Source organism: Miscanthus floridulus, chromosome 5, assembly GCF_019320115.1.
Source record: "Miscanthus floridulus cultivar M001 chromosome 5, ASM1932011v1, whole genome shotgun sequence".
Classification (NCBI taxonomy): Eukaryota; Viridiplantae; Streptophyta; class Magnoliopsida; order Poales; family Poaceae; genus Miscanthus; species Miscanthus floridulus.
The window spans coordinates 147,525,896-147,549,534 of NC_089584.1; the positions used below are offsets into that span (position 1 = coordinate 147,525,896).

The 23,639-nt window shown below is 46.9% G+C and overlaps 3 protein-coding genes and 1 pseudogene across 6 annotated transcripts; 3 read left to right on the forward strand and 1 right to left on the reverse strand.

Moving 5' to 3' along the window:
- Nucleotides 1–4,546: 4,546 nt before the first annotated feature.
- LOC136454054 (epidermis-specific secreted glycoprotein EP1-like) lies at nucleotides 4,547–6,185 on the forward strand. The gene has a single exon (XM_066454604.1). The coding sequence runs from the start codon at nucleotides 4,588–4,590 to the stop codon at nucleotides 5,971–5,973; it is 1,386 nt and encodes a 461-aa protein (XP_066310701.1). The 5' UTR covers nucleotides 4,547–4,587; the 3' UTR covers nucleotides 5,974–6,185.
- A 140-nt stretch (nucleotides 6,186–6,325) lies between these two features.
- On the forward strand, nucleotides 6,326–11,954 carry LOC136454055 (uncharacterized CRM domain-containing protein At3g25440, chloroplastic-like). Of its 4 annotated transcripts, none has more exons than XM_066454607.1 (7): nucleotides 6,326–6,569; nucleotides 7,154–7,335; nucleotides 7,771–8,092; nucleotides 8,473–8,874; nucleotides 9,376–10,525; nucleotides 10,687–10,928; nucleotides 11,050–11,954. In XM_066454607.1, exons 2-5 carry the CDS (start codon nucleotides 7,229–7,231, stop codon nucleotides 9,760–9,762), a joined length of 1,218 nt encoding a protein of 405 aa, XP_066310704.1. In that variant the 5' UTR covers nucleotides 6,326–6,569; nucleotides 7,154–7,228; the 3' UTR covers nucleotides 9,763–10,525; nucleotides 10,687–10,928; nucleotides 11,050–11,954. The 4 variants fall into 4 exon arrangements, with proteins under 4 accessions (XP_066310704.1, XP_066310705.1, XP_066310706.1 ...); XM_066454608.1 differs by having other exon boundaries at nucleotides 9,376–10,251; nucleotides 10,365–10,928; XM_066454609.1 differs by having other exon boundaries at nucleotides 9,376–9,875; nucleotides 9,990–10,928.
- Nucleotides 11,955–12,657: 703 nt separating this feature from the next.
- On the forward strand, nucleotides 12,658–21,366 carry LOC136454056 (uncharacterized). Its single transcript, XM_066454610.1, has 6 exons — nucleotides 12,658–13,303; nucleotides 13,593–13,740; nucleotides 15,249–15,399; nucleotides 19,069–19,105; nucleotides 19,266–19,602; nucleotides 19,984–21,366. Exons 1-6 carry the CDS (start codon nucleotides 13,097–13,099, stop codon nucleotides 20,106–20,108), a joined length of 1,005 nt encoding a protein of 334 aa, XP_066310707.1. The 5' UTR covers nucleotides 12,658–13,096; the 3' UTR covers nucleotides 20,109–21,366.
- A 291-nt stretch (nucleotides 21,367–21,657) lies between these two features.
- On the reverse strand, nucleotides 21,658–23,350 carry LOC136455586 (GDSL esterase/lipase At1g71250-like; annotated as a pseudogene).
- Nucleotides 23,351–23,639: the final 289 nt, after the last annotated feature.

The window sequence follows — 23,639 nt, forward strand, 5'->3', positions numbered from 1 at the left end:
AATGGAGATCGATTGGGCAATCGAGGTTGTCATGCCCCTACGATGGAAATCATTTCGGTTTTCAAAGAATTGGACGACAAGGTTAAGGATAACTAGTTCTAAGTGTCAATTGAAGTTGGAGAGACACTTAGAGTAGTTTAGGACTTTATTTTTCCTTTGGCCGTACTATGAAGGGGGGTATGAACGGGTAGCTTGACCTAGTTGAGTCTAGTGAGTTAGGTGTGGTGTACACTTGTTAAAACTAGCTCTAGGTAGCTCCTATGAATGCCTAAGATCCTTTGGAGCAAACTTCATTCATATATGTTCGAAAGTTGGAAGTAAATGGAGGGTCAAATACTGACCGGACGCTGGCTCCGGTGCGACCGAACGCTGGCCGCAGGGTCCAGTCAGTTCATTTGACTGAGGAGATCAAGTCTGGTGTGACCGGACGCTGAGGGCCAGCGTCTGATCGACTCCAGTAAGGGTCCAGACTTGAGAAAGTGTGACCGGACGCGTCCGGTCAGTGGTGACCGGACCCTGAGTATCCAGCGTCCGGTCGATTACAGTAAGCATCCAAGAGCGACCGGACGCGTCCGGTCAGTACTGACCAGACCCTAATAGCATCCAGTCATCACGTGAAAACTGTTGCGCGAGTTGAACTGACCGGAGCATCCGGTCAAATCGATCGGAGCGTCCGGTCACCCCACAGAAGCTAATAACGGTTCGTTTTTTAGGCTGCCTTATAAATAGAAGCTCCACTCATGAGTGGAGTCACTTTTGCTCATTCCAACAGCTGAGAAACACGTTTGTGAGTGCCAAGAAGAGCAAGGTCCTAGTGAGGTGTTTGTGATTTGAGAATCCAAGAGTGAAACCTCATTAGTGAATCAAGAGTAGCAAAGTGTGCACCTATCTTCTCATTAGGCTTCGCGTGGTCAAGTGAGAGTTTGTGCTTGTTACTCTTGGTGATCGCCATCACCTAGACGGTTTGGTGGTGATTGGGAGCTTGGTGATCACCCGGCAGAGCTTGTGGGTGACCTAACTCAAGTTGTGAGCGGCTTTGGGTGATTCGCCGCGATGGAGTGTCGAAGAGTCAACCCATAGAGAGCACTTGATCCTTGAGCGGATCAAGGGGGAGCTACACCCTTGCGCGAGTGCTCCAATGAGGACTAGTAGAGAGTGGCGACTCTCCGATACCTCGGCAAAACATCGCCGCGTTCCTCTCTCCATTTACTTTGAGCATTTACTTTGAGTATTTACTTTGAGTATTTACTTTGAGCAAATTCAATACTTGTCTTTACATTCGTAGAATTGCTATGCTAAAGTAAGTTTGGAACATAGGTTGCAAGTCTTTGTGCGTAAATTTGATAGAAACACTTTTCTAGACACAAGGGGTTAATTGGCCTATCCGTAGGATTTGATTATTGCAAGAAAATTTAGAATTAGCCCAATTCACCCCCCCTCTTGGGCATCTTGATCCTTTCATGCTTCATCGTCGACCAATGCCTGCCAGCTAAGCGGGAGACTCCCTTGGTGGTCGAATTTTACCACGTCTTCGCTTCGCTCCGATTAAAGCTGGTGTGCTATCAAGTTGCTCCATGCTGTTCGGATCAGGGTGCTGATCCTGGACAGCATGTCGGGGACCTTGATGAGTACATTTCATACTTACTTTCTTTAACCCTGCTATAAGATTCATTCTTCATCTTCCAGCAGGCTCGGGGACTAAGTGGTTACACTTCACCTAGCGGTGAATGTAGTGCTTCTCTTCTGACTTACCCTTCTTATCGACTAAGGAGACTAAGTGGGCATACTTCACCTAAGGTGGAGAATTTTTAAATTTTATCATGAGCCCCTTACATCCTTCTAGCAAGCCTTACTTGGTGAAGTCCGAGGTCTGCCGGTCAGCTAAACAGCTCGGCAGCTGTCTCCATAGCTCGGCTGGGTGATTAAGCTAGTCGACAGGCATTTTCACCGCCCAAGTCACCAGCTGAGTTGGTCGGCTTTTATACTTGTCGCTTGGTTCGTCAACTAATGGAGGTCGGCTTCACGACAAACTGCTCGGCCTTGATCAAGACGACGTCGCCAAAGGATATAAGACGCTCGGGGACTAGCTGGATATGACCCCCGGTACCCACAAGACAAGACATGGGCCGCGCCTCAAAGGTGGCCCAGCCCACAAGATCGAGGCGTACGGTGCATGGCTCAGCTCGGCGTGCACCGCTGTGATTTATTAGATATTGTACCAAATAGGATATTCACCTTGTAACCCTACCCCTCTAGAGGATATAAGGAGGGGCATGGGTCCCCTAGAGAACATCCCAATAGCAGATTCAATATCAGATCCAATCTCATACGATAGATAATACTAAACAGCAGACCACAGGAGTAGGGTAGTACGTCGTGCCGGCGGCCCGAACCTGTCTAACTCTTTTGTCATCTTGTTCTTAATCACGCGCACCTCCTCCGAATAATCTACCATCATGGGTAGCCCCTCGGTGGACTGCCGAGCATCTTTTGTCGATAGATATGTAATTATAAATAATGTTATATTTTAAGTGTAAAACTATCACATATGTTTAACGGGATCCATTTCTCGGGGTCCTGGTATGCATTATAGATGGCTGAACAGGTAGCCCGACTCTATCACTATTGGGGCATGATACTATTAGACACTAACTTATTTATGTCGTGTCGTGTCAAGCCATCGTGTCCAACCTCGGCCCAGATACAACTCTATAGGGACTAAATCGTGTCGATGCGCACGACGACCCGAGTCAGCGGCGCACTGTCACTTCGCCGCAGGACGCAGCCACCCCATCACATGTCGCATCGTCGTAGTCATAGTTGCGCCTCGTGCAAGGTCACTGCCACTGAGAGAGAGGCAGGAAGCGACCTAGAGGAGAAGATGACGTTGGGAGCAGGGAAGGAGTGTCCTAGGACTAGGGTCCGCTAGCCTAGGGAGCGAGAGGGTTGTACGGTCCAAACAATGCGATATTTTAAGTGTAAACATTCTAGTTTTTTTTTAAAAAAATGGATCCATTTTCTAGGAGGGCCTAGTATACATTATAGATGGCCGAACAAGTGGCCTGACCTGACACTATTAGGCACTCTACTATTATGCACTGTAACTTGCTCATGACGTGTCGTGTCGTGTTGAGTCGTCGTATACGCAACCCTCGGCCCAAGCACGACCTTGTAGGGACTAAGTCATGTCGATGGGCATAATTGCCCGAGTCTGCGATCCACTGTCACCATCGCTGCAGGCTGCAGCCGCGCATCGTGCATGTCATCGTGCCGCCATCGTCATAGTCACGCCTCGCGCAAGGCCGCCGCCGAGAGAGAGAGAGGCATGAAGTGACCTAGAGGAGAAGATGATATAGGGAGAGGGAGTGTCATGAGACCGGCGGCCGTTGGACTAGGGAGAGAGAGGGTATTGTGGTCGGAAGCTAGAGGCAACCGAGAGAAATTCACGGCCAGGAAGGAGGAGAATGGGAGAATATGAGGAGGAAGTTGGTTTTATATCTAGGTTTTCAGTCAAAAGCTACATCCAACGGTAAAAAATGTTGTAAGTCAATCCAATGATCGGGGATAATTTGGCTGCCATCGTACCAGCCCATTAGTGATGTCGTGCCCGTACCGCACAGTGGGCCAGAGTCACGGTCTAGACACGGCGCTATACCGGTGCCCGTGCTCGCACCAGCACTATGAACATCGTGCTATGCTGGACTCGGGCGTTCTTTTTAGGGCTGCGCTCATGCTGGTTCATCGGACCTGGCTCGTTAAGCCATCTATAGCACACCAAGAGTTTGTAAATATTCTTGTTGCTCGCGATTTGGCTAAGCAATCGTCTTTAAATATAAGGGCGTGAGAGCCTGTTTAAGTTCAAAAAAAAAATCGCTGGCTGGCGTCTAGCTAATTGCTTCTTAGTACACGTGGCGCGTTTATTTTTGCATCCTCAAAAGCGCTTGCCAGCCCGGACAGTGTTTCCCAAAGGGTCGAATTTGTACATTCTCTGTCCCAAAAAGAATTTGTTAATGACATTTTTCTTTGGGAGGGAGTGCACATCGAGTTACTACTCAGAACGGAAATTTATCTGGCGAGAGATTTGCTGGCCAGCACCCGGCCACTTTGTACGCATACAAAACGGTCAAAGACACGGAAGGCGATCTCAGCTACTCTACCAGTCTCCCTAGAAACAGCATGCTGCAGTCCGCTGTTTGCACGGCCGCCGGCTGCTGGCAGCTGGATCTGGATCGCTTCATTTCGTTGACGCATGAGCTAGTAGTCAGCACTCAGCAGACGCCGTCACGTGCACCGCTGCGCCAAAAGCTCATGCTTCCTTCCCGCCCGCGTCCTCCCCCGATCCACGACGACGGTGCCAACCAAACCAAGTAACCAACCAACGGCCACGTCGGCGCCACGCGCTCGATCTGCAGACTGAAACCAGCGGCCAGCTTCCCCCTTCTCGGTGTGCGCGCCGATCGCAGCCGCACGCGGTGCTCCTGCATGCTCTGCCTCTGCTATAAAACGCGTCCCATCGCCACGATTATCCTCACGCCAAACTCCTGACCAACCCCGGCCACCCGGTCCGCGACGCGGCGCGCGACGACGATGCACCTCGCCATGGCCCTCGCCCTCCTCCTCGTCGGCGGCGTTGTCGTCCGCGCGCAGCCGTTCGACTACCCGACGGCAAAGCCCTCGACGACGTGGGCCAACACGGACGCGTCCCTCCCGCACCACGTCACGTACGCAGACGGCTCCGTGGCGCGCGCGGCGCTGCTGCGCCTCAACCCGGCGGGGTACGGGCCCTCCTACGCCTTCGGCTTCTTCTGCACCAACCACCAGGCGCCGCCCTGCACCGAGTTCCTCCTCGGCGTGGCCGTCGTCTACTGCAACAGCGGCGGGCTCATGACCTCCGTCGTGGCGGGCATCCCGCAGGTGGTCTGGTCCGCCAACCGCGGCCGCCCCGTCGGGGAGGGCGCGTCCGCGGAGCTCACGGCCACGGGCGACCTCGTGCTCCGCTCCGCCCCTGGTGGCGCTGTCGTGTGGTCCGCGGGCACCGCGGGGCGGTCCGTGGCCGGGATGGCCGTCGCCCGCGACGGCAATCTGGTGCTGATCGACGCGCGGAACGCCACGGTGTGGCAGTCGTTCGACCACCCCACCGACGCGCTGCTCGTCGGGCAGTCGCTGCGCCCCGGCGCGCACCTCGTCGCCAACTCCTCCACCGCTGACTGGTCCGCGAGCCGGCTCTACCTGACCGTCGCCGACGACAGCCTCAGCGCCTACGTCGACGCCAAGCCGCCGCAGCGATACTACCACCTGGGATTCAGCAAGGTCACCGGCGCCTACGCGACGTACGCCAACGGCAGCCTCGCGGTGTTCGATCCGGCGGCGGCGCCTGCTGCTTCCACGCCGCTGGCAACCATCCAGCTCCCCGCTGTCGGCGGCGGGGCGGTGCAGTACATGCGGCTGGAGCACGACGGGCACCTCCGGCTGTACGAGTGGAATCCCGCGGGGTGGGCGCCGGTGTTCGACGTCCTGCGCCTCTTCCCGGACGACTGCGCGTTCCCGATGGTGTGCGGCGCGTACGGCGTGTGCACGGACATGCAGTGCAGCTGCCCCGACGCGGCCAACTTCCAGGCGGTGGACTTCCGGAGGCCCAACCGCGGCTGTGTCCCGACGGCGCCGGCGCTGGCTGCATGCGGCGGGCCGTCGGCAAGGCTGGTGTCGCTGCCCGGGCTGGCCTACTTCAACGACCCGGCCACCAGCCTAAGGGCGCTGGAGAGGGTGAGCGACGCCGCGTGCAGGAAGGCGTGCCTGGACGAGTGCAGGTGCGCGGCGGCGCAGTTCGTGTACGGGGGCGACGCCGGCGACGGCTTCTGCTACCTGCAGTCGGAGGTGCTGTCGATGGAGACGTCGCGGCCGGAGGTGGTGCACTACAACTCCACCATGCATCTCAAGGTGCGGGCCACGCGTCGTCCATCAGCCGGATTTTAGCTCGAGTGGAATGGACTGCTTTTGCCTTGGATTACATTACATACGTTTCCAGTCCAATACAAGACTTGTGATCGAGATATGACAGAATAAAGTCGTTTTTTTTCCTGGAGCTATTATTATATTCTTAGTGCGAGTTGAAATTGACAACGTGCAGAAATGTGCATCAAAATTCAAATGCCAGCAGCAACTGTGACTGACAAATTGAAATGGAAGCCAGCATTTCCAGTGTGATCTCATTAGCCCACCTGCTTACTTGCTTCGTGTACCAGGCCCACATAGCCCACCTGTGAAACAAGCCCACATCCCTCGCTTGGGCCTTTCTATTCCCAAACAAAATCCCAACGTAGACGCAGGGCGCTGCAGCAGCCAGCAGGGCGGTTGAGGGCGGAGGCGGCCAGGTCGCTGGGCTGAGGCAGCGCGGGAGCCGCAACTGACGAGGGCTTTCCAACTCGGATCCAACGCCGTGTGGATCCGTGCTCTCCCTCCCGCCGCGCCGGAGGAAAGGGAGTGCCGGGCCGACGCCAGGACGCCGTGGAGGAGAAGAAAGGTGGGCAGACGCCGACAGCGGATGCTCACCGTCACTGACCTCTGCTCCGGTGAGATTGCGCCGCCTCTGTTTCCCTTTCTCCTCTCATGTGCGTCTGCCCCCGCGCGCGGGCCGATGGGATTTTACCCTCTATCCCCAGTCTTGGTGTGTGTGTTTTTCATCTGTAAATCCCGTCCGCCTCTGTTCATTCAAATGCACGTCTGTAGCTTGTGCTATATGGGGATTTTATTTACTAGCCTTAACTGAGATGAACGCTACCTTGATAAATGATAATTTCGGGATGGGATGAAGGCTACCTTGATATACCTATAGCATTAGTAATATTCCAAAATTGCTGCAGAACACAGCTGAGCGGAAAGACTGTCTTGCACTGCCAAGCTGCTGAAAAACTTAAGTCCGTCATTGCCTGTGCAGAATCTTGCATCTCGTAGCAATCTAGTTCATGACATCATGCATAGACGATTGTATCTTGCAGTGATGCTCGATTGCAATGAGCCACAATTGTTTTCTGCTTCCTTTCCTTGCTGTAGCATGCATATCTGATTTTTGTTCTATCAAAACCGAACAAAACATATGACCTTTGGACTCTGACATCGAGGCTAAAAGGACTTAATGCTGTCATTTTTCATTCAGGTGAAGTTGACTTTACGAAGTACATGTCACGGCAGGACAAAATTTCATAATGCTTTGGCAAACGAGTTGTAGGCTATGGCAACCCGTATCCTGTCGCGTCAAAATCTGAGAAAGCTGGCTTCATTCACTCTCCAGAATATATCCCAGAGGCAACTAATTTCACCTTACCCTCCAGCTCTCAGGTAATGAAACAGTTTCAATTCTTACTGATTTTGAGTCCTCAGTTGTATGCATATACGCCAAAGGAGAAAGAGAAACACCACATAAGCAAAATTTATGCCTAATTGCATGATCCCAACGTCCTGGGGCTTTTCAGGCCGCAACATGTTTTTTACCCTTTTCGATTAGACATAGAGGTTGCAACTGATTTTGCAATATGAAACCACAAAGCTATTACTCCAGTTATTCTGTAAGTAGCAAGTAGTCTCTTCTGCTGAGTTCTGGAACATATATCACGAGAGTTCACTGATTAAGTGTTACCCACCTAGTCAATCAAATTATTGTCTGAAGCTTACTAATCCAAGATGTGAGCAAGGGTGTCATAATGGTTTTGATTCCTTTTTCATGCATGACGGTTTCATTTAGTTCTCCTTGTATTTTCCTTCTGTTTATTACAGATCTACTATTGCTTCTCCCAGCAAATTCCTCACCCCCCTTTACCTGTCTGGGCATTCATTGGCTGTGAGATGGGTAACCTATGGATCAGTGAATCTAGTTCTGTCTGATGATGGAAAGCCCAAGTTTCAAATTGAGGAGGTGGAGCCCTCCACAAAGAGAAGGTACTTGACAAAGAAGCGCTTGAAGGTTCAGAGGAAGAAGGAAAAGAAGAAGAGGAAGGAGGCAAATAAAAATGATCCACGGCGCATCAGGCCCAAGGGAAAGAAGATAAAACAAAAATTTCCCACACCTGAAGCTAGGCTCAAATATAAGATCGAGAAGGTAGTGTACATATACCATATTATATGGATTGGTCTGGTTTGCTTGGCTCATGTCTTGCTGATCCATTTCTTCATGCATATTGCTTGATGTATCTGTCAATAACATTATCAAAATAAGATTCCTAGTTATTATGCAGCATCTGAATCACCATTGTTGTTCTATCCTTACAGTCAGTTTTCTTACAGAACATGTCCAAATTGTTTTCTCTGCTCTGGTTTCTATGATATAATGTAGTGTAGTTCTTTGTATTAAAGTCCATTTAATTTCTTTGAACCCTAATTGAAAACTATATTATTTAATGAAGACAGTGTCATTTGTCCCTTTTATTTCTTTGGTTTCTTAGGAGAAAATAAATTGAAATGAGCCTTTTTCTCTTTCAGGCCAAACTAAAGGAAGCTAGGTTGGTCGAAAAACTAAAGAAGTATGAGATTGCCAAAGCTCAAGGCCCTATGGCTAAACCAGATGATCTTAGTGGCGAGGAAAGATTTTACTTGAAGAAGGTTTCACAGAAAAAATCAAATTATGTCCCTGTTGGAAGGCGAGGAGTGTTTGGAGGCGTAATTCTGAACATGCATTTGCATTGGAAAAAACATGAAACTGTGAAGGTCATATGTAAGCCCTGCAAACCAGGGCAGATCCAGGAATATGCAAATGAGATAGCCCGACTGAGTGGTGGTATCCCTGTCAACATCATTGGAGATGACACCATAGTCTTCTACCGAGGAAAGAACTATGTTCAGCCAGAAGTTATGTCACCTGTTGATACGCTGTCAAAGAAAAAGGTAATTAGGATGTTTCTAGTTTATTTTTGTTGCTATGGAAACAACAAATCTTTGTTTATGGATGCTGCAAATGATTTTGTTTCCAAAACTCTTTTGTCTTTATACCTCTTCACTAGTAGCTCTCGTTCAGAGCTGGCAAATTGTTTGTTTATTCTTGTTGGTTTCCCCCTTTAGTGTAACCCAACTCGCTTGACACTTAAAGGTTTTGCTGTTGCTGTAGATAGATTGATGCATGCTATGAAAATGCAATGGCTCTCTGCTCCCTTTATGTTTTATAACACAACAGATATGCACAGAACAATAAACTAGTAAAACTTGTTAAACCTTTTCATTGATTTAAATTCATGTATGCATCATACCTCCCGTATTCCCAGTTCGTGTAACCTAATGCACAGCTCAGGTTCTTGCAATCCTCTTGTCTTGATAATTAGCCATCATGCCGATTCTAGATCTACATACATCTTTTAAATGCCCTTACATCTGCCCTTCTTTGATCATCAGGCACTTGAAAAATCAAAATATGAACAGTCGCTGGAGACAGTTCGGCGTTTCATTGCAATATCTGAAAAGGAGCTTGAACTTTATTATCGGCATGTTGCACTTTATGGAATTCCACAATCCCACAAAGCTGATCTTGTTTGTGGTGATGATAGAGAAGCTTCTTTGCTTAAAATGGGGGGATTGGATCAAGGGAAGGACCAAGAGCCTCATTTGGCTACCAATCAGTTTTCTGATCTTCACATCAGTGATGTTTCTGAATCTGATGAAGAAGATAGTTCCGGTAGTGAATATGATGTTAATAACAATGAGACTGAAAGCATGACCAGCATTTCTGAAGACGCCAGTGTTTCTGATCATGGCGGTTTAGCCAACTGGGGCGAAGTGTGATTACCTTGTCTCACATAATTACATTGTTGGCTAGAAATTTGCCTTACCCCGAGCCACCTTATTATAACATGGGTGTTCCTCATCAGTCATCACTCAGTTTGAATGATATCAATGTAAGATTTTGCTGTACCGAATCGTCATATTATGCTGATTAGAGGTTACAGCTTTCTGTCCCTTCTGTTGTCAGCTATAATTAAGCTTATTTTTGTGGTCGTTTATCTTGAAAGGCTTGATGTATGCCAGTGCAACAAATTCAGCCTTATCTGTCATCTGTCACCAAATGCGGTGGTGTATCTTGCATATCCGTCTAAAAGTGCTCTCTCCTTGCTGTCAAAAGTTAAGTCAGTTTGGGAGCTGGGACCCATATGACATCTGTGGAAAAGTATACATTACCAGCTACTGCGAAGAGATACTATATTGTACTGCTCAAGAAAGTATCCTCTGAGTTGGCCTCACTACTTGGCCACCAACACCTGATTAAGCAGTGAGGTGATTTCTGATTATATGAATAACAACCTTTGAAATCCAAGTCTTTCTCCTGAGGTGATTGGAGTGGTCACGGGGAGTAACTCGCACGATACTCCCACCTCTTTTTATCACAGCATCCTTGGAGAATTGCACGGGCCGTGCGTCACTTTCTGGAGGCTCTCCTTTTCTTCCCACAACGATCAATGATGTTGCTGGGTAGCATATATATTATTTCTGAACAGTGGTGACAGTTCATGGGTGAATGAATAGTAGCTGGACAAAAGAGGAACCCACTGTAAGTCAAATATTTGGATAATCTGTCGCTCTCCTCCTGAATTTAACAAAATGCTTGCAAAGTTCTGTCACTGTTTCGTAAAAAAAAAGTTCTGTCACTGCATTTTTGCATGATTCTGCCACTGCCGTTGTTTGTGGATTTGAAACTTTATCTCTGAGAAGGGTTCTTCCAGAGACCAACTAGAGAAAAGTGTGTGAATCAATTGACTTTGGGGAGAAGCATGCATACAAGAATATTTGCGTGGGTTCCCTTGTGACGCAAGTCTTCATTCAAAATTGCAAATGGAGAACCATAACTATTCCACCAGAAAGCCACTTGTGAGTCGGTGAGATAAAAGATGCATGAAGCCCTCAAAATTTATTCTGTTCCTATGGACCATGCTGGCGTATGGAAACATTTGCAGGTACGAGCTACAAAACACAAGCCACCAACTTTTGCATTCATATACAGATATTCCTCCTCTTCTATATATAGACGTAGAGTCAGGAGATGTTTATGCTAATGCTTATGCTAATTTGTTGTAGGAGGAAAACACATTTTGTTCGCTTAAAAGTATTGCTAAAGACCTAAAGCAGTTCAAGCGAACATAATACTGTACGTTCTACAAGGAATCATATACTGAAACCAAACTCAACCAAAACTCACAGAAGTCAACACATGTATGCATAAAGCTTGGTCAGAAACATGTACCAACGCCAACACGGTTTTGACCACATATATATCTCCATACACGCAAGACACACGAAGCAGAAGTGGTATACTATTCCAATTTTCAATAACACATTTTGGATATATATTGTGCCTTCCAATCTCTGTGATGCTTTCTAACAAATAAAATTATGATAATATAATTATTATGTACGACATTCTTAGCTGTATATATGACGTGTGTGTTGTGGTGACCAGAGCTGTACATAGCTGACACTAGCATATAGGCTCTACGTATATATCCACCAGCACCCTAGCCAGTGAGGCTAGCATCGAATGTGTTCTTCCACTACTTCACGAGGTAGGTCAACTGCTGAGCAGAGCAGTACTTAAACATATCATCACGCTAAGCATTAGATAAGTTATTGTTAATGTGTCTAGCTGTCATCTCAAAGAAGATTCATGTACTGGTCTCCCACTCAACAATATCATGGAGACCTTTCTGTGACAAGATTCACATATTCGATCTTCTCTTTTTCTCTGGTGTGGGGTTATTTGGTTGCTGAATTTTCTGTCGGTACGCCTTTTCCTTGGTGTCATTTTCATAACTGGCTATGGTACGGTCACTCTCTGTTCTCATTACGCAAGAACAATTCAGTATAGATGGTCACTTGCTTCTGTTAAAAGTTTGGACCACACAAATATCATTGTGTGTATTTCTAACAATACGTACATAGCTAATAGAGACAACAATAGTACAATTTGATGGGATAGAATGAAATAGCAGTATCAGCCATAATTGTTGATAAATGATGCAGTCTTAGGGCATATATGATTTAGCAAAAAAATGTTACTAAAGGAACCTTAATATATATGTTGGGGCCTGGTTATATAGTTGCTCACTATTGATGAGCCAAAATAAAAAAGATAATCATCCGCAGTACTGCTTCTACAGGCAATAAATTATATATTGCAATCTGGATAGTTAATAACACTGATGAGATAGAACTTGATCTGTCGCTTTCGTTCCATCGTATTACAGGTTTGCTCATCAATAATAATCACTATCCTAGCGAGCTACGACAACTGGGGCATTAGCGTGCAATATTGCACCTTGCCAGTTCCTACTTCATATCCACACAGTGGAAAGGCAGCAGAGATAGGCAAACTCATTATCATTACCAAAATTTGTTTCATGTATCTGTAAAACCTGTAGACCTGCTACTAGTTCCACATCTTTTTTTTGTTAGCTTTCTTAATTAAATTGAATGTATATATAAATGTATGATAATAATATGTATGAAACATACTATGTATATACATATCTGATCATGTAAATAGCAGGGTACTATAGCAGCACTTTTGTGGAGCCTACATTTTCAAGGAAGCAGGACGGCCAAGCAGCAAATGTGGCGTAGAGATACTGAGAGACGGGGTACTGGTGGACTAGCTATATAACGGTGCCAGGTCCTACCTTCTCTCCTCTTCCTTTCTTTCCCCTTTGCCTGCAGCCAACTTTAGCCTCTCTCTCTCTCTCTGATATCTTTCTCTCTCCCCTCTTCTCTCTTCCTAGTTCCTACCCCCTCCTCTGCAAGTTAGAGAGATCAGGCCAGGCAGCTGTAGCTAGGCTAGCTAGCTAGGGTTGGTGCTTGGAGGGAGAGAGGTAGCCTTTCCTCCCTTGCATATCAAGCCTTGAGATCAGGCCCCGCCTTTCTGACCCCAAATACAAAGTTAGTAGTCCTCTCGGTTGGTGGATAGTGGATACCGCCAGAGGTAGACAGATCAAGGAGGGGAGCTAGCGGTGCAGAAAGAGAGAGGATCATCAGCCAGAAGAGGAACAAGGAGGAGATCAGGGGCCTGGCAGTACGTAGCTGTTGGATATATACATAGCGAGTGAGGGCCGGCCGAGGATACTGTACAGATATGTCTCAGGCGATGTCCGGCGGTGGCGGCGGCGGCGGCGGTGCGGGGCAGTTCGGCGACACGACGTTCACCAAGGTGTTCGTGGGGGGCCTTGCGTGGGAGACGCACAAGGAGGGCATGCGGGCCTACTTCCAGCAGTTCGGCGACATCCTTGAGGCCGTCGTCATCACCGACAAGAACACCGGCAGATCCAAGGGATACGGATTTGTGAGTTCCAAACCCTTCCTCTTTTTTTTTCTCTTCATTCAGAACCATCCTATATAATTTCCTGGTTTGTTAACATATGATTTACTATTTCTTCTTTAATCCTAACTTTTTTAAGTTCTTCGTTAATTTTGTATATACCCTCATCAATTCAGTTGAATATAACAAAGAGTTTAATTAGTGTCCAATAATTAACAAGTTGCACACATGAACCATTGAACTGATCAAGAGCTTAATATATATATACGGTATTGAAATAGTTGTTGATGGTTATAAGCTTGTATAATTGCAGGTAACTTTCCGTGAGCCAGAGGCGGCGCTGAGAGCTTGCATCGATCCGTACCCGGTGATTGATGGAAGGAGGGCCAACTGCAATCTTGCCTATCTCGGGGTCAACAAGTCCAAGACAGCACTGCTGCCGCCGTATCTGCAACCATATGGTAATTTATATTGTTCATTGGATTTATCTTCACTCTTTAGCGAATAAACTAATAAATCGTTTCATCAACAGATTAATTAATGTTCATCAAAAGAATTTCTAAGTAATATAGAGCCTTATTGAGCTTCTTAATTCATGCCATATATATATATATTGATATATACATGCATCATGTAGTTCAAAGGCTAAGGCTTTTGCCTTTGCATCTCTTTGCATCATTTTATGCTGATGTATATATGCCTTGCGCATAAACTACGTTGCTGCTGCTAATTAAGCTGTGTTTTCTATAGCTTCTTACATTAGTGCTGCCTTAAACTAGTCAAGAGAATATTTCAGGCACCACTGCACTTTTAGAATCAAATCAAATATTGTCTGAAGCAGGGAATGCATGATGCCTTTTTGTTTAGAATGAATCAACTGAATAACTAACTAGTAATAATTAGTTAAAGTTTAATTTTGTCAATATATATATATATATATATATATATATATATTGGGTATATGATGTGGTGCTAGCTATTTTGCAAGATCAATTGTATTAATGTTGCATTGCATATATATCTTCCATTAAAGGCAAGATGCTATGCAGAAGTATATATGGTATCGTGCAAATAAAAAGGGTCAAAACAAAGAACATATAGTATCCAGGTATAGTTTTCCCGACAGTATTTCCCCAAGATGAAAAAAGCTGCATCACCTCCAGCTTTCTGCAAAGCGCTAAAAGCAAGCGTGGTTAGTTATTCTTGGGGGTTGTTCCTTCCAGGCTAGCTTGCCTTGCTAGTTGCTTCTTCCAACCCTTCAGTGTGCTTTGATGTCCTTGTCCTCTACAAAATTATCTTCTTTCCGTACACCCTTCTCTAACTAACTAACTAACCATAGAACGTACTGCATCTGCTGCGAGTACAAATCTTTCTTATTAGCTGCTGCTGCCCGGCCGGCCTGTTTAATAGTACTGGCCCTATTCGGCAGGACCGAAAAATACTGTTCCGGCTGATTGTTGTGAGAGAAAAATACTATTCTGGCAGGACGTGAACAGTGATTTCGTGAGTCAAACTGGCCAGCCAGCCGGCCGGCAAACAGCCAGCTGAACTATGCCACTGTCTACTACTGCATTCTTGGTCATGACATTGCAAATTGAATACTAGTACTAGTAGCAGATGCATTGCTACGAAATCACTTTCAGTAGTTTATCTAGATTATCATCCATTGAGTGCATGCATAAAATCATGGCGCCGCATTGTTCCTACATGAATCTTACTGCTAGACCGAATTGATATAACCGTGGGCATGCATGTGTATTCAACAACTCTCTCTCTCTCTCTCTCTCTCTCTCTCTCTCTCTCTCTCTCTCTCTCTCTTATTACTGTGTCATTTACTGACTTTTGCAAATCAAATTCTCCAATGATTAATTAATAATGTAACCTAACAATTTTGACTAACACTAACGTCTTTCACTTAATGAATACCTGTGTAACTGTGTGTTGATATGGATGGATATGCATGCGGCAGCTCATGTTTACGGGGGAGGCAGCAACAACATGCGGGCAACAATGAAGTCCTTTCAGGCAGCTGGTGTTGGTGGTGCCAGCCTGATGAGCTTCGTTCCGGCGGCCGATCATGGCATCCAGCAAGGGATCCCTACTTACAGTGTGTACGCCGGGTGAGTCCTACTTCTATCCTGCACCTTGCATGCATTGGCCAATGGGCACAATGGCCAGTGGCCACCATCACAGCTACTAGCTTCTGATGCATGCATGCCGGCCGGCCGGCCGGCCAGTCTATCGATCCATCCATCTGTGTGTCTCCCGATCTGCACTGCTGCGCTAGCTGTAAAGACATGGGTTTCGGTTAAAGGCAGCGCCGGCCTCCGCTTGCATGCCAGCCTCTGCCTGCTCGGTCATTAATGGTAGGAGGGGCCAGCCACTGCACCGTCCATCACCCAGGCATGTGCCTCTCATCTTCCTTCATGTGCCCATGGGCCACAGCTAGCTTATGCAGCAGACGCTACTACAGAGATCAGATCATGCACTCCCTGTTCCGGCCACTGTACATTGCTGCGTGCATATATACGCTCCTTATTTATATGCTTGCTAGCTTGCTTAGTGTTTATGCTTGCTAGGTTGCTTAGTGCACAACTAGCAACTACTGCTCCCCGTTTCAAACTGTAAGTCGTTCTAGCTTTTAATTATAGATACATTAGGCCTATTCGCTTGAACTTATCAACCGCTTATCAGCTAGAATCTACAGTATTTTTCTCTCACAACAAAACAACTTCAGCTCGCTTATCAGCTGGCTTTAATACCAGCCCCAATCTTTAAAGATGTATTAATTATGTCTACAATACATAGGCCTTGTTCACTTTGCAAATTTTTTGAACCCGATGAATAGTACCACTTTCGTCTTATTTGGCAAATATTGTCCAATCGTGGACCAACTAGGCTCAAAAGATCCATCTCGTGATTTCCAACTAAACTGTGTAATTAGTTATTTTTTTACCTACATTTAATACTCTATGCAAGCGGCTAAAAATTGATATGATGAAGAGAGAGTGAAAAAACTTAAAATTTGGATGGCATCTAAACAAGGCCATAGTACAAGTTACCTATATATATATATATATATATATATATATATATATATATATATATATATATATATAGGGAGAGGCTATTCAGTAGCCGGCTACAAAATAAGTTATTCTGTAGCCACCTCCATTTACTATAATTTTATATACTAATTTACCGTAATGTCAATACATATTTACGATAGTTGGGTTACTATAACACATAGGGATATTTACCATAACATTATATTAAATCACTTAGTAAGGAGTTACTATAATCTCGTAAATTAACATAGTAATTATCGTAACTCAAAGTGGCTACAGAATAAGTTATTCTGTAGCCAGCTACAGGATAGTAGTTATATATATATATATATATATATATATATATAGATTACTTAGGTTGCTTCTATTAGTTAGCTCGCACCAGTCCACCAGATACTGTATGCAGCAGAGACCTAGTAGGTGTGTAAGTGTAAGAGCGCGTGAGCACCTCATCATCATGTGTGACTGAGACTGAGAGCATGCGGCATTTTTATACAGCAAGTACACAGGTCTCGTATGCATATATTATGTGGGGCTACCATCCACTACAGGAGAACGCAGATTTACCGAGTGCCGCCAGCTTTGTCGAGTGCAAAAAATCGGACACTCGACGAAGCCACTCTTTGCCGAGTGCCGGACCGGGTGGCACTCGGCAAAGTCTAGCACTCGGCAAAGAGGTTTAAAAAAAACAGATTTATTTGCCGAGTGCCGGAGCTGTGGCACTCGGCAAAGAGTTTTTTTTAAAAAAAATTAGACGGCGTCGGCCGTCGGCCGACGGCGTCAAATCTTTGCCGAGTGCCCGAAATTTGGCACTCGGCAAAGCAGCCTTTACCGGAAGGGGATTCGACGGAGGCTCTTTGCCGAGTGTTGCACTCGGCAAAGGCTTTGCCGAGTGCAAAGCTACCTTTGTCGAGTGCAACAGGCACTGTTGCACTCGGCAAAGAGCCCGCCTCCAGTAGTGATCAGGCCCGGTCCTGTCAATTTATAGACCTGGAGTGAAGCCCGAAAGATGGGCCCTTCATTATAATTATAATAATATGCATAAAAATTATATCCATCTCTATTTTTTCTTTTTTCACTTCTATATAAATGTGAGCCTTTTGTCAACACGAGTGCACTGGAATTTTAGAAATACTAGATTCAGTTTAACGTTAAAATAAAAAATTTTAGAAATACTAGATTCAGTTTAACGTTAAAATAAAAATGAGTGTCAGTAAATTACCAAGTATTTTTTTGGTGAGAGACAAGTGGAGAACAGGAATAATAATTATTCACTGCCCTGCACCATTAGGAATTCTCCAATCCCAAATTAGATCCGAGTCTTATATTCTGAAAAATAACGACAGGGGGCAAAGGCAATTAGGCAAATTAAACATTGATTAAACAATCAACAAAGGGGCTTAGGGAACAGGGGCAATTGGGCACGGCACTCTACCTGAACACGTCTGGACACAAGGACGTCTCGTATAGCCGTAGTGTTGTACTCGTTTGGCTGGGAACGGAGTTATGGAGCGAGCAAGCGGAGTAGCCAGTGCGCTGCGCACGGCCGATCGACGATGGTGGCACCGGACGGCAGACGCGAAGGCACGCCGCGATAAAACCACGAAGGAGAGCGGCCGCGACGGAAGGGAATCGATAGACTCTTTCTTACGCGCCTAGTATTTCCTATGAGCCATATATATATATTTTCTATTAGACCAGAGTATTGCCAACTAGCTTAGGCTATGTTTAGTTCCAGGAAGTTGGAATTTGGGGCTAATGTAGCACGTTCGTTTTTATTTGGCAAATAGTGTTCAAACATGGATTAATTAGGCTCAAAACGTTCGTCTCGTAATTTCCCACTAAACTGTGTAATTAGTTTTTTTTCGTCTACATTTAATGCTCCATACACGGTCGCAAACATTCGATGTGACAGATACTGTAGCACTTTTTGAAATATTGTGGTGAAACTAAACAAGGGCTTACATAAGATTGAGCCCCTAGGCTTCAAGGGCTCTGTGCGTGGGCACAGCTCGAACCCCCAGGGCCGGGCCTGGCTACCATGGCCTTGTTTAGATTGAAGAAAATTTCAACCTGATGAATAGTAGCACTTTCGTCTTATTTGGTAAATATTGTCTAATCGTGGACCAACTAAGCTCAAAAGATTCATCTCGTGATTTCCAACTAAACTGTGCAATTAATTATTTTTTTTACCTACATTTAATGCTCCATGCAAGCGTCTAAAAATTGATGTGATGGAGAGAGAGTGAAAAAAGGAACTTTGAAGGGAACTAAACAAGGCGGCAGATCGCTTTGGAAAAAGCTGCGCTGCTGGCTGGCCCCTCCTAGCTTTCTTGCATACTAGCTGCATGCGGCCAGGGCGCCAGGCTCGCATGCCGCGTGCATGCACGCTTCCTCCGGTCCTGCTTTGGTCTGCGTGCACGGTCAAGGACCTAGCTGGCCTTGCTTCTTGACCCATGCAAGCATGCATGGATCCATGCATGCACCGTCCAAATTCCCTCATGTCCTTTTCATATACGTACATGGCATGGCATGATAGAATGATCAACGATCGATCGGTAGTGAAAGAAGTTGTTCCAACGTCTGTATTTGACATCACACATTATGATTTATGAAACGATCTCGCGTGCATGTTTAACCTGATTACAGTCTTGTTTTTTCTTGGTAGTAATCTGATATATGGTGCTAGTTTCAGTGACTAAGACTTATTTGTAATTTCAGGTACTCTCCCTATTTCTCGGACTACGGCTATCCGCTGGTACACATATTCATTTTGTCAAAGACTTTTTTAGAGTTTTGCTTTGTCACAAAGATTCCCTTGCATTGCCTAGGAGTAGTATATGTATTTTGACATATATATGTCGTATACGTACTGATCATGCATCGTCTACGCATGCATGCATGCAAAATTTTTGCAGAGCTACTATCAGCCCTACACTGGTCTGCAGCAGGGAGCCCAGCTACAGCAGTACGCCGTCTTGGGCGGCGGCGGAGGAGCAGTGACCGCGGCGCCGGCGGGGCTAACAATGGCGGCGGCCAACCCCTCCGCACTGTACCCCTACTTCCAGTACGGTCCGGCGAGCGCGGCGGCCACTGGCGGGTACAGCATGGTGCAGTACCCCCAGCTGTACCAGTACGCCGCTGCGGCTGCGATGGGTGCCACGACGGCGGCGACCACCCTGGCCGCCGTTGCCAGCGGCCTCCAGCAATACGGTGGCGCAGTGGCATTTACTCCTAATTCCATTGCCCAAGCAGGTATAGCTTTTTCACGACAGATTTCATCCTTTTGTTTTCACTCGTCAATTATATTTCAATTAGCTAGCTAGCTCGGCTTCTCCGCACGCACTCCGCTGCCGAAACCGGAGCCTCCGGTGTATTGAACTGAACTACTGATGAAGCCACTTTTCATGGCTCGTCCTCGAATGTGAAAACCGCTCTGGCTCCTGTTTTAGTGGGTAGAGAAGCTCGTCATAATGGCATTTGGTATAGCTTCGCCCGCTCTGATGCTGGAGCCGATGCATCGAGGGAGAAGCCGGTGCAGGAGTCGTACCAAATGATCGAGATTATATACATGCGCACTACTTCTGTCACATTTTTTCATAAGTAAAAGTTAACTAACAGAGCGTGATTTTGCAGGCATGACAATGTCTCTGACATCTCCAACTCTGGCAGCACCGACAGCGCAGCAGTACCAGTACAGCAGGCTGGTTCCTTCTCCCATGGCTGCTGCAGCACCGGATCAGAAGCCCAGCTTGGCCTAGACAACCACCATGGCTGCTAGACAACTACCCGTCTCTCAACCATGCATGCACGCACCTATCTTCTTCAATTCCTTCGGTACATGATCAGTCAGTATACCCAGACAGTCAACGCATATCATGCATCTCTGCTACCTCCCTTAACACAGCAAGTCTTGGATGGCTTCAAATGATAGTGCAGGCATGCAGATGTACGTGTGTGATAGCTAGGTACTCACCATGCATGCACACATGCATCTGCTCGCCTGCACGTACCTACACTTGATGAGAGACTTGACTAACTTGTTGACGCCGATGCTCACTCTGGGATGGGTGCTGCATTCGTCTGACTAACCAATGAAAAAAGGACCATGGCAGGTCCAATTTTCCATCATCCTTTATTTGTGCTATAATATAAAATCCTCTGATGAATCCATAATGTCTAGCTCATCAGTGATCAGTCTAGTAATAGAAATATAATATTACTTTGTAGTCGCCATGCATGCATATAAAGGTCACCAGTCATCAGCACCTGTTTTTGTTAGTCTCCATGTAGTTTCATATACATCATAAACTTTGTAGCTAGGCAGATGGAGCTTTAATTTGCTGCTAACTGTTCATTGCACTCTTATGGAAGGGTGCAAGGACGAACTGAACTGAGATGAGTCGCTGCTGGTTTTTCATGTGCAGCGTTACTCAACTAATCCTGCTGTCATCATCTCTCAAGATGACATTTTCACGTACAAAGCCATGTGTGGGTCCACAGAAGTTTGTGTAGACGCATACAGAAGGTTTACTGAATTACCGGTCAATTTGTGCTAGTCATATATAATATATATACATCTTCATGAACCAATGCAACTAATAATTAACTAGCTAGGATAGCTAGGAGCCCTTGCTCATTTTAATCTCTGTTTTGGTCCTTCCCTTCCTCTCCCATATCATCATGCATTGATCATCATCACACTGATCTGTCGTCCTCTTCACCGTACCAAGCAAGCCAGACATGGTTAGGCCAAGCCAAGCTTCTGATCCTTCATCATCATTAGATGAATGATTACGTACTAAAACCCCTTATTATGATGACAGACATATATATTATCATTACATTGTTCGTCAACGATTTATGTAATAGACACTATGAAGTGTATTAAGCTTCCTTCTGAGAGGCTAATGTGCCATGCATATCTATCTCTTGAAGACACATTTAATTAGTTTACATGCATGAACTCATCATCAACTATATATGTATTTGCATAGCAATATTAATTGGGGAACTCTACATGTATGTACCCATCACTTTGCTGCATATATATGTGCCTATACAGCCCTATACCTTAAGTATAGGCGCCAATGATAATCATGCTTCTTTGCTTAGTCTTCAGATCTTGTTTTGCTCATAACCATGCTTAGTCTATTAGAATTACGAACTAAGGACATGCATGGATCGATCTCTGAACCTCTTTGCGGTCGTGCAACGGTACACCGTACACGTATCATATATAGTCATATGCATTCATGCACAAGTTTGTCTGATGAAGTACGACGCACACGCATGCATATATATGTTCGTCTACAGCTCAGCCAATTGCCGGAGATTGAGAGGGTAGACGTGCTCCGGCGTGCCATCGAAAGCCATCTGCGCCATCACCAGGTTGGCCGCCTGCGTCGGTTTGTAGGCGTCCCAGAACACGTACCGCTCCCGCTCGCCGCACGGCGCCACCAACGGCACGCAGAGGCCGCAGGTGGTGGTGATCTGCACCACGTACCCCACAGCACCCGCTGTCCACCACTGTAAAACCATATATTTGCCGGGGTTGTGGATCATGTCCTGGACGCCGGCGTAGGTGTTGCCGTAGACGAAGGAGGCGGCAGGGTGGTGGTCGGCGTTGAGCTGGTCGACGAGCGATCTGAGCCCCTGGTTGAACAGCCCCAACATGCTCCGCGCACTGGCCTTGTCGGCCTGTCCCGGCCGAGGCCCGCAGGCCCGGGGTGCAGCCCAGCGGGCCCACACCGGCCAGTAGAAACTTCCCCAGCCCAAGGCTGTACATAGCCTGCAACAGTGCAGTGCATACAAGTGTCAGGACTCAGGAATTGGTTGCAGCAGCTGAGCTCGATCGATCGCGTGTCACTGTTCTCTAGCTACAATCACTCACTCTGACTGAGGGCTCGTTCGTTTAGCTCTATTCCTGACAAGATTCAATGCTAGTGATAATTTGCTATATAAATTACTGAACTATTCCTGACAGAATTAGTTTCAGTTGGTGATTCCCTGCCAAACGAACAGGGCCTGACTAAGTGACCGTACCAGTATCTGGCGGGCGTAGTGGTCGAGCAGGAGCGCGGCGTACTCGTCGGGGCGGTACCAGTCGCCGGAGTCGTAGGCTCGTAGCCGATGCGGAGCGGCCGCCTCCAGGTGCAGCACCTGCTGGCTCAGGCTGAACCTCTCGCCCTGCGAGTGCAAGCAAAGGCAGTCGCAGGTTTCTGCTCAGCTTAGTGTCAGAAAAACTGAAGCTTTTGGTCGTGCGTTAGCGCGTGCAGGCGTGCACTGCACACTCACACACCAGGTGCTGCCCTGTCTCGTCCAGGATGTCCCCCCGCCGCCGACGCGTAGTTGACGCCGCCGAGCACCTGCATCGCCGCCGTCCCGTTCAGGCCGCGGGTGCTCGTGTACGGCGGCACGTACCGGAGACCCACAAGATCGCCTGGGTGCCTGTTTAGTTGCACTTTATTTTGTAAAAATTTTCAAAATTTTCCGTCACATCGAATCTTTGGACGCATGCATAAAGCATTAAATATAAATAAAAAATAAAACTAATTACACAGTTTAGACGAAATTCACGGGACGAATCTTTTAAACATAATTAGACTATGATTGGACACTAATTGCTAAATAACATCGAAAGTGCTACGGTGCCATTTCGCAAAAAAATTTGCAAACTAAACCAGGCCCAGAAACAACGGAACGGATGGGTCTTAGTTGCAGGCCGGTGGCAGAGTTGAAGAATGTGATGGAGACGACAGGTCGACAGACACTGACACAAGGCGTCGGCGACGGTCTTGCCGTTGCAAAACCTGCCGGTGGCGGCGCCCAGCGGCGGGAAGTCGACGCCGTAGGGGTAGTAGTCGGCCCTGGCGAGCGCGTCGTTGTTGCCGTCGTCCACCAGCGAGTCGCCCAACACGAACAGCGCCGCCGCCACGTCACGCGCTCTGCCCGCCGCCCCGACGAGCAGCAGCAGCAGCGCCGCCGCACCTCGACGGCCCATCTAGCTCGGTCTGCAGTGGCGATGCAGGCTTCCTGGCCGCTACGTTACGTTACGTACGTCTCGGTGTGCTCTGCTGCCTGCGCCTGCGCTGCTACATACTGTATGCTACGTATGCGAGCAGCGAGCTGCTCAGTGCTACATCTCTCAAGAAAATACAATATCGAACTGTATTATCATTATCATTGCTAAATTTGGAGATATGGGTCTTCCCATTCCTTGTTGTCCCAAAACTAAAGAGCCAGAAATGATCCGTAAAAAAAGCCAGGCGTTAATATTTGAACAATTAAGG

What these genes read in the sequence shown, in the direction of transcription:
- LOC136454056 (XM_066454610.1), top strand. Translation starts at nt 13,097, where the DNA reads ATGTCTCAGGCGATGTCCGGCGGTGGCGGCGGCGGCGGCGGTGCGGGG. An exon ending in GCCGTATCTGCAACCATATG is followed by an intron (nt 13,741 to 15,248) that starts GTAATTTATATT and finishes TGCATGCGGCAG; the next exon opens with CTCATGTTTACGGGGGAGGC. An exon ending in ACTTACAGTGTGTACGCCGG is followed by an intron (nt 15,400 to 19,068) that starts GTGAGTCCTACT and finishes TTGTAATTTCAG; the next exon opens with GTACTCTCCCTATTTCTCGG.
- LOC136454055 (XM_066454606.1), top strand. Translation starts at nt 7,229, where the DNA reads ATGGCAACCCGTATCCTGTCGCGTCAAAATCTGAGAAAGCTGGCTTCA. An exon ending in CCTTACCCTCCAGCTCTCAG is followed by an intron (nt 7,336 to 7,770) that starts GTAATGAAACAG and finishes TGTTTATTACAG; the next exon opens with ATCTACTATTGCTTCTCCCA. An exon ending in TCAAATATAAGATCGAGAAG is followed by an intron (nt 8,093 to 8,472) that starts GTAGTGTACATA and finishes TTTCTCTTTCAG; the next exon opens with GCCAAACTAAAGGAAGCTAG.
- LOC136454054 (XM_066454604.1), top strand. Translation starts at nt 4,588, where the DNA reads ATGCACCTCGCCATGGCCCTCGCCCTCCTCCTCGTCGGCGGCGTTGTC.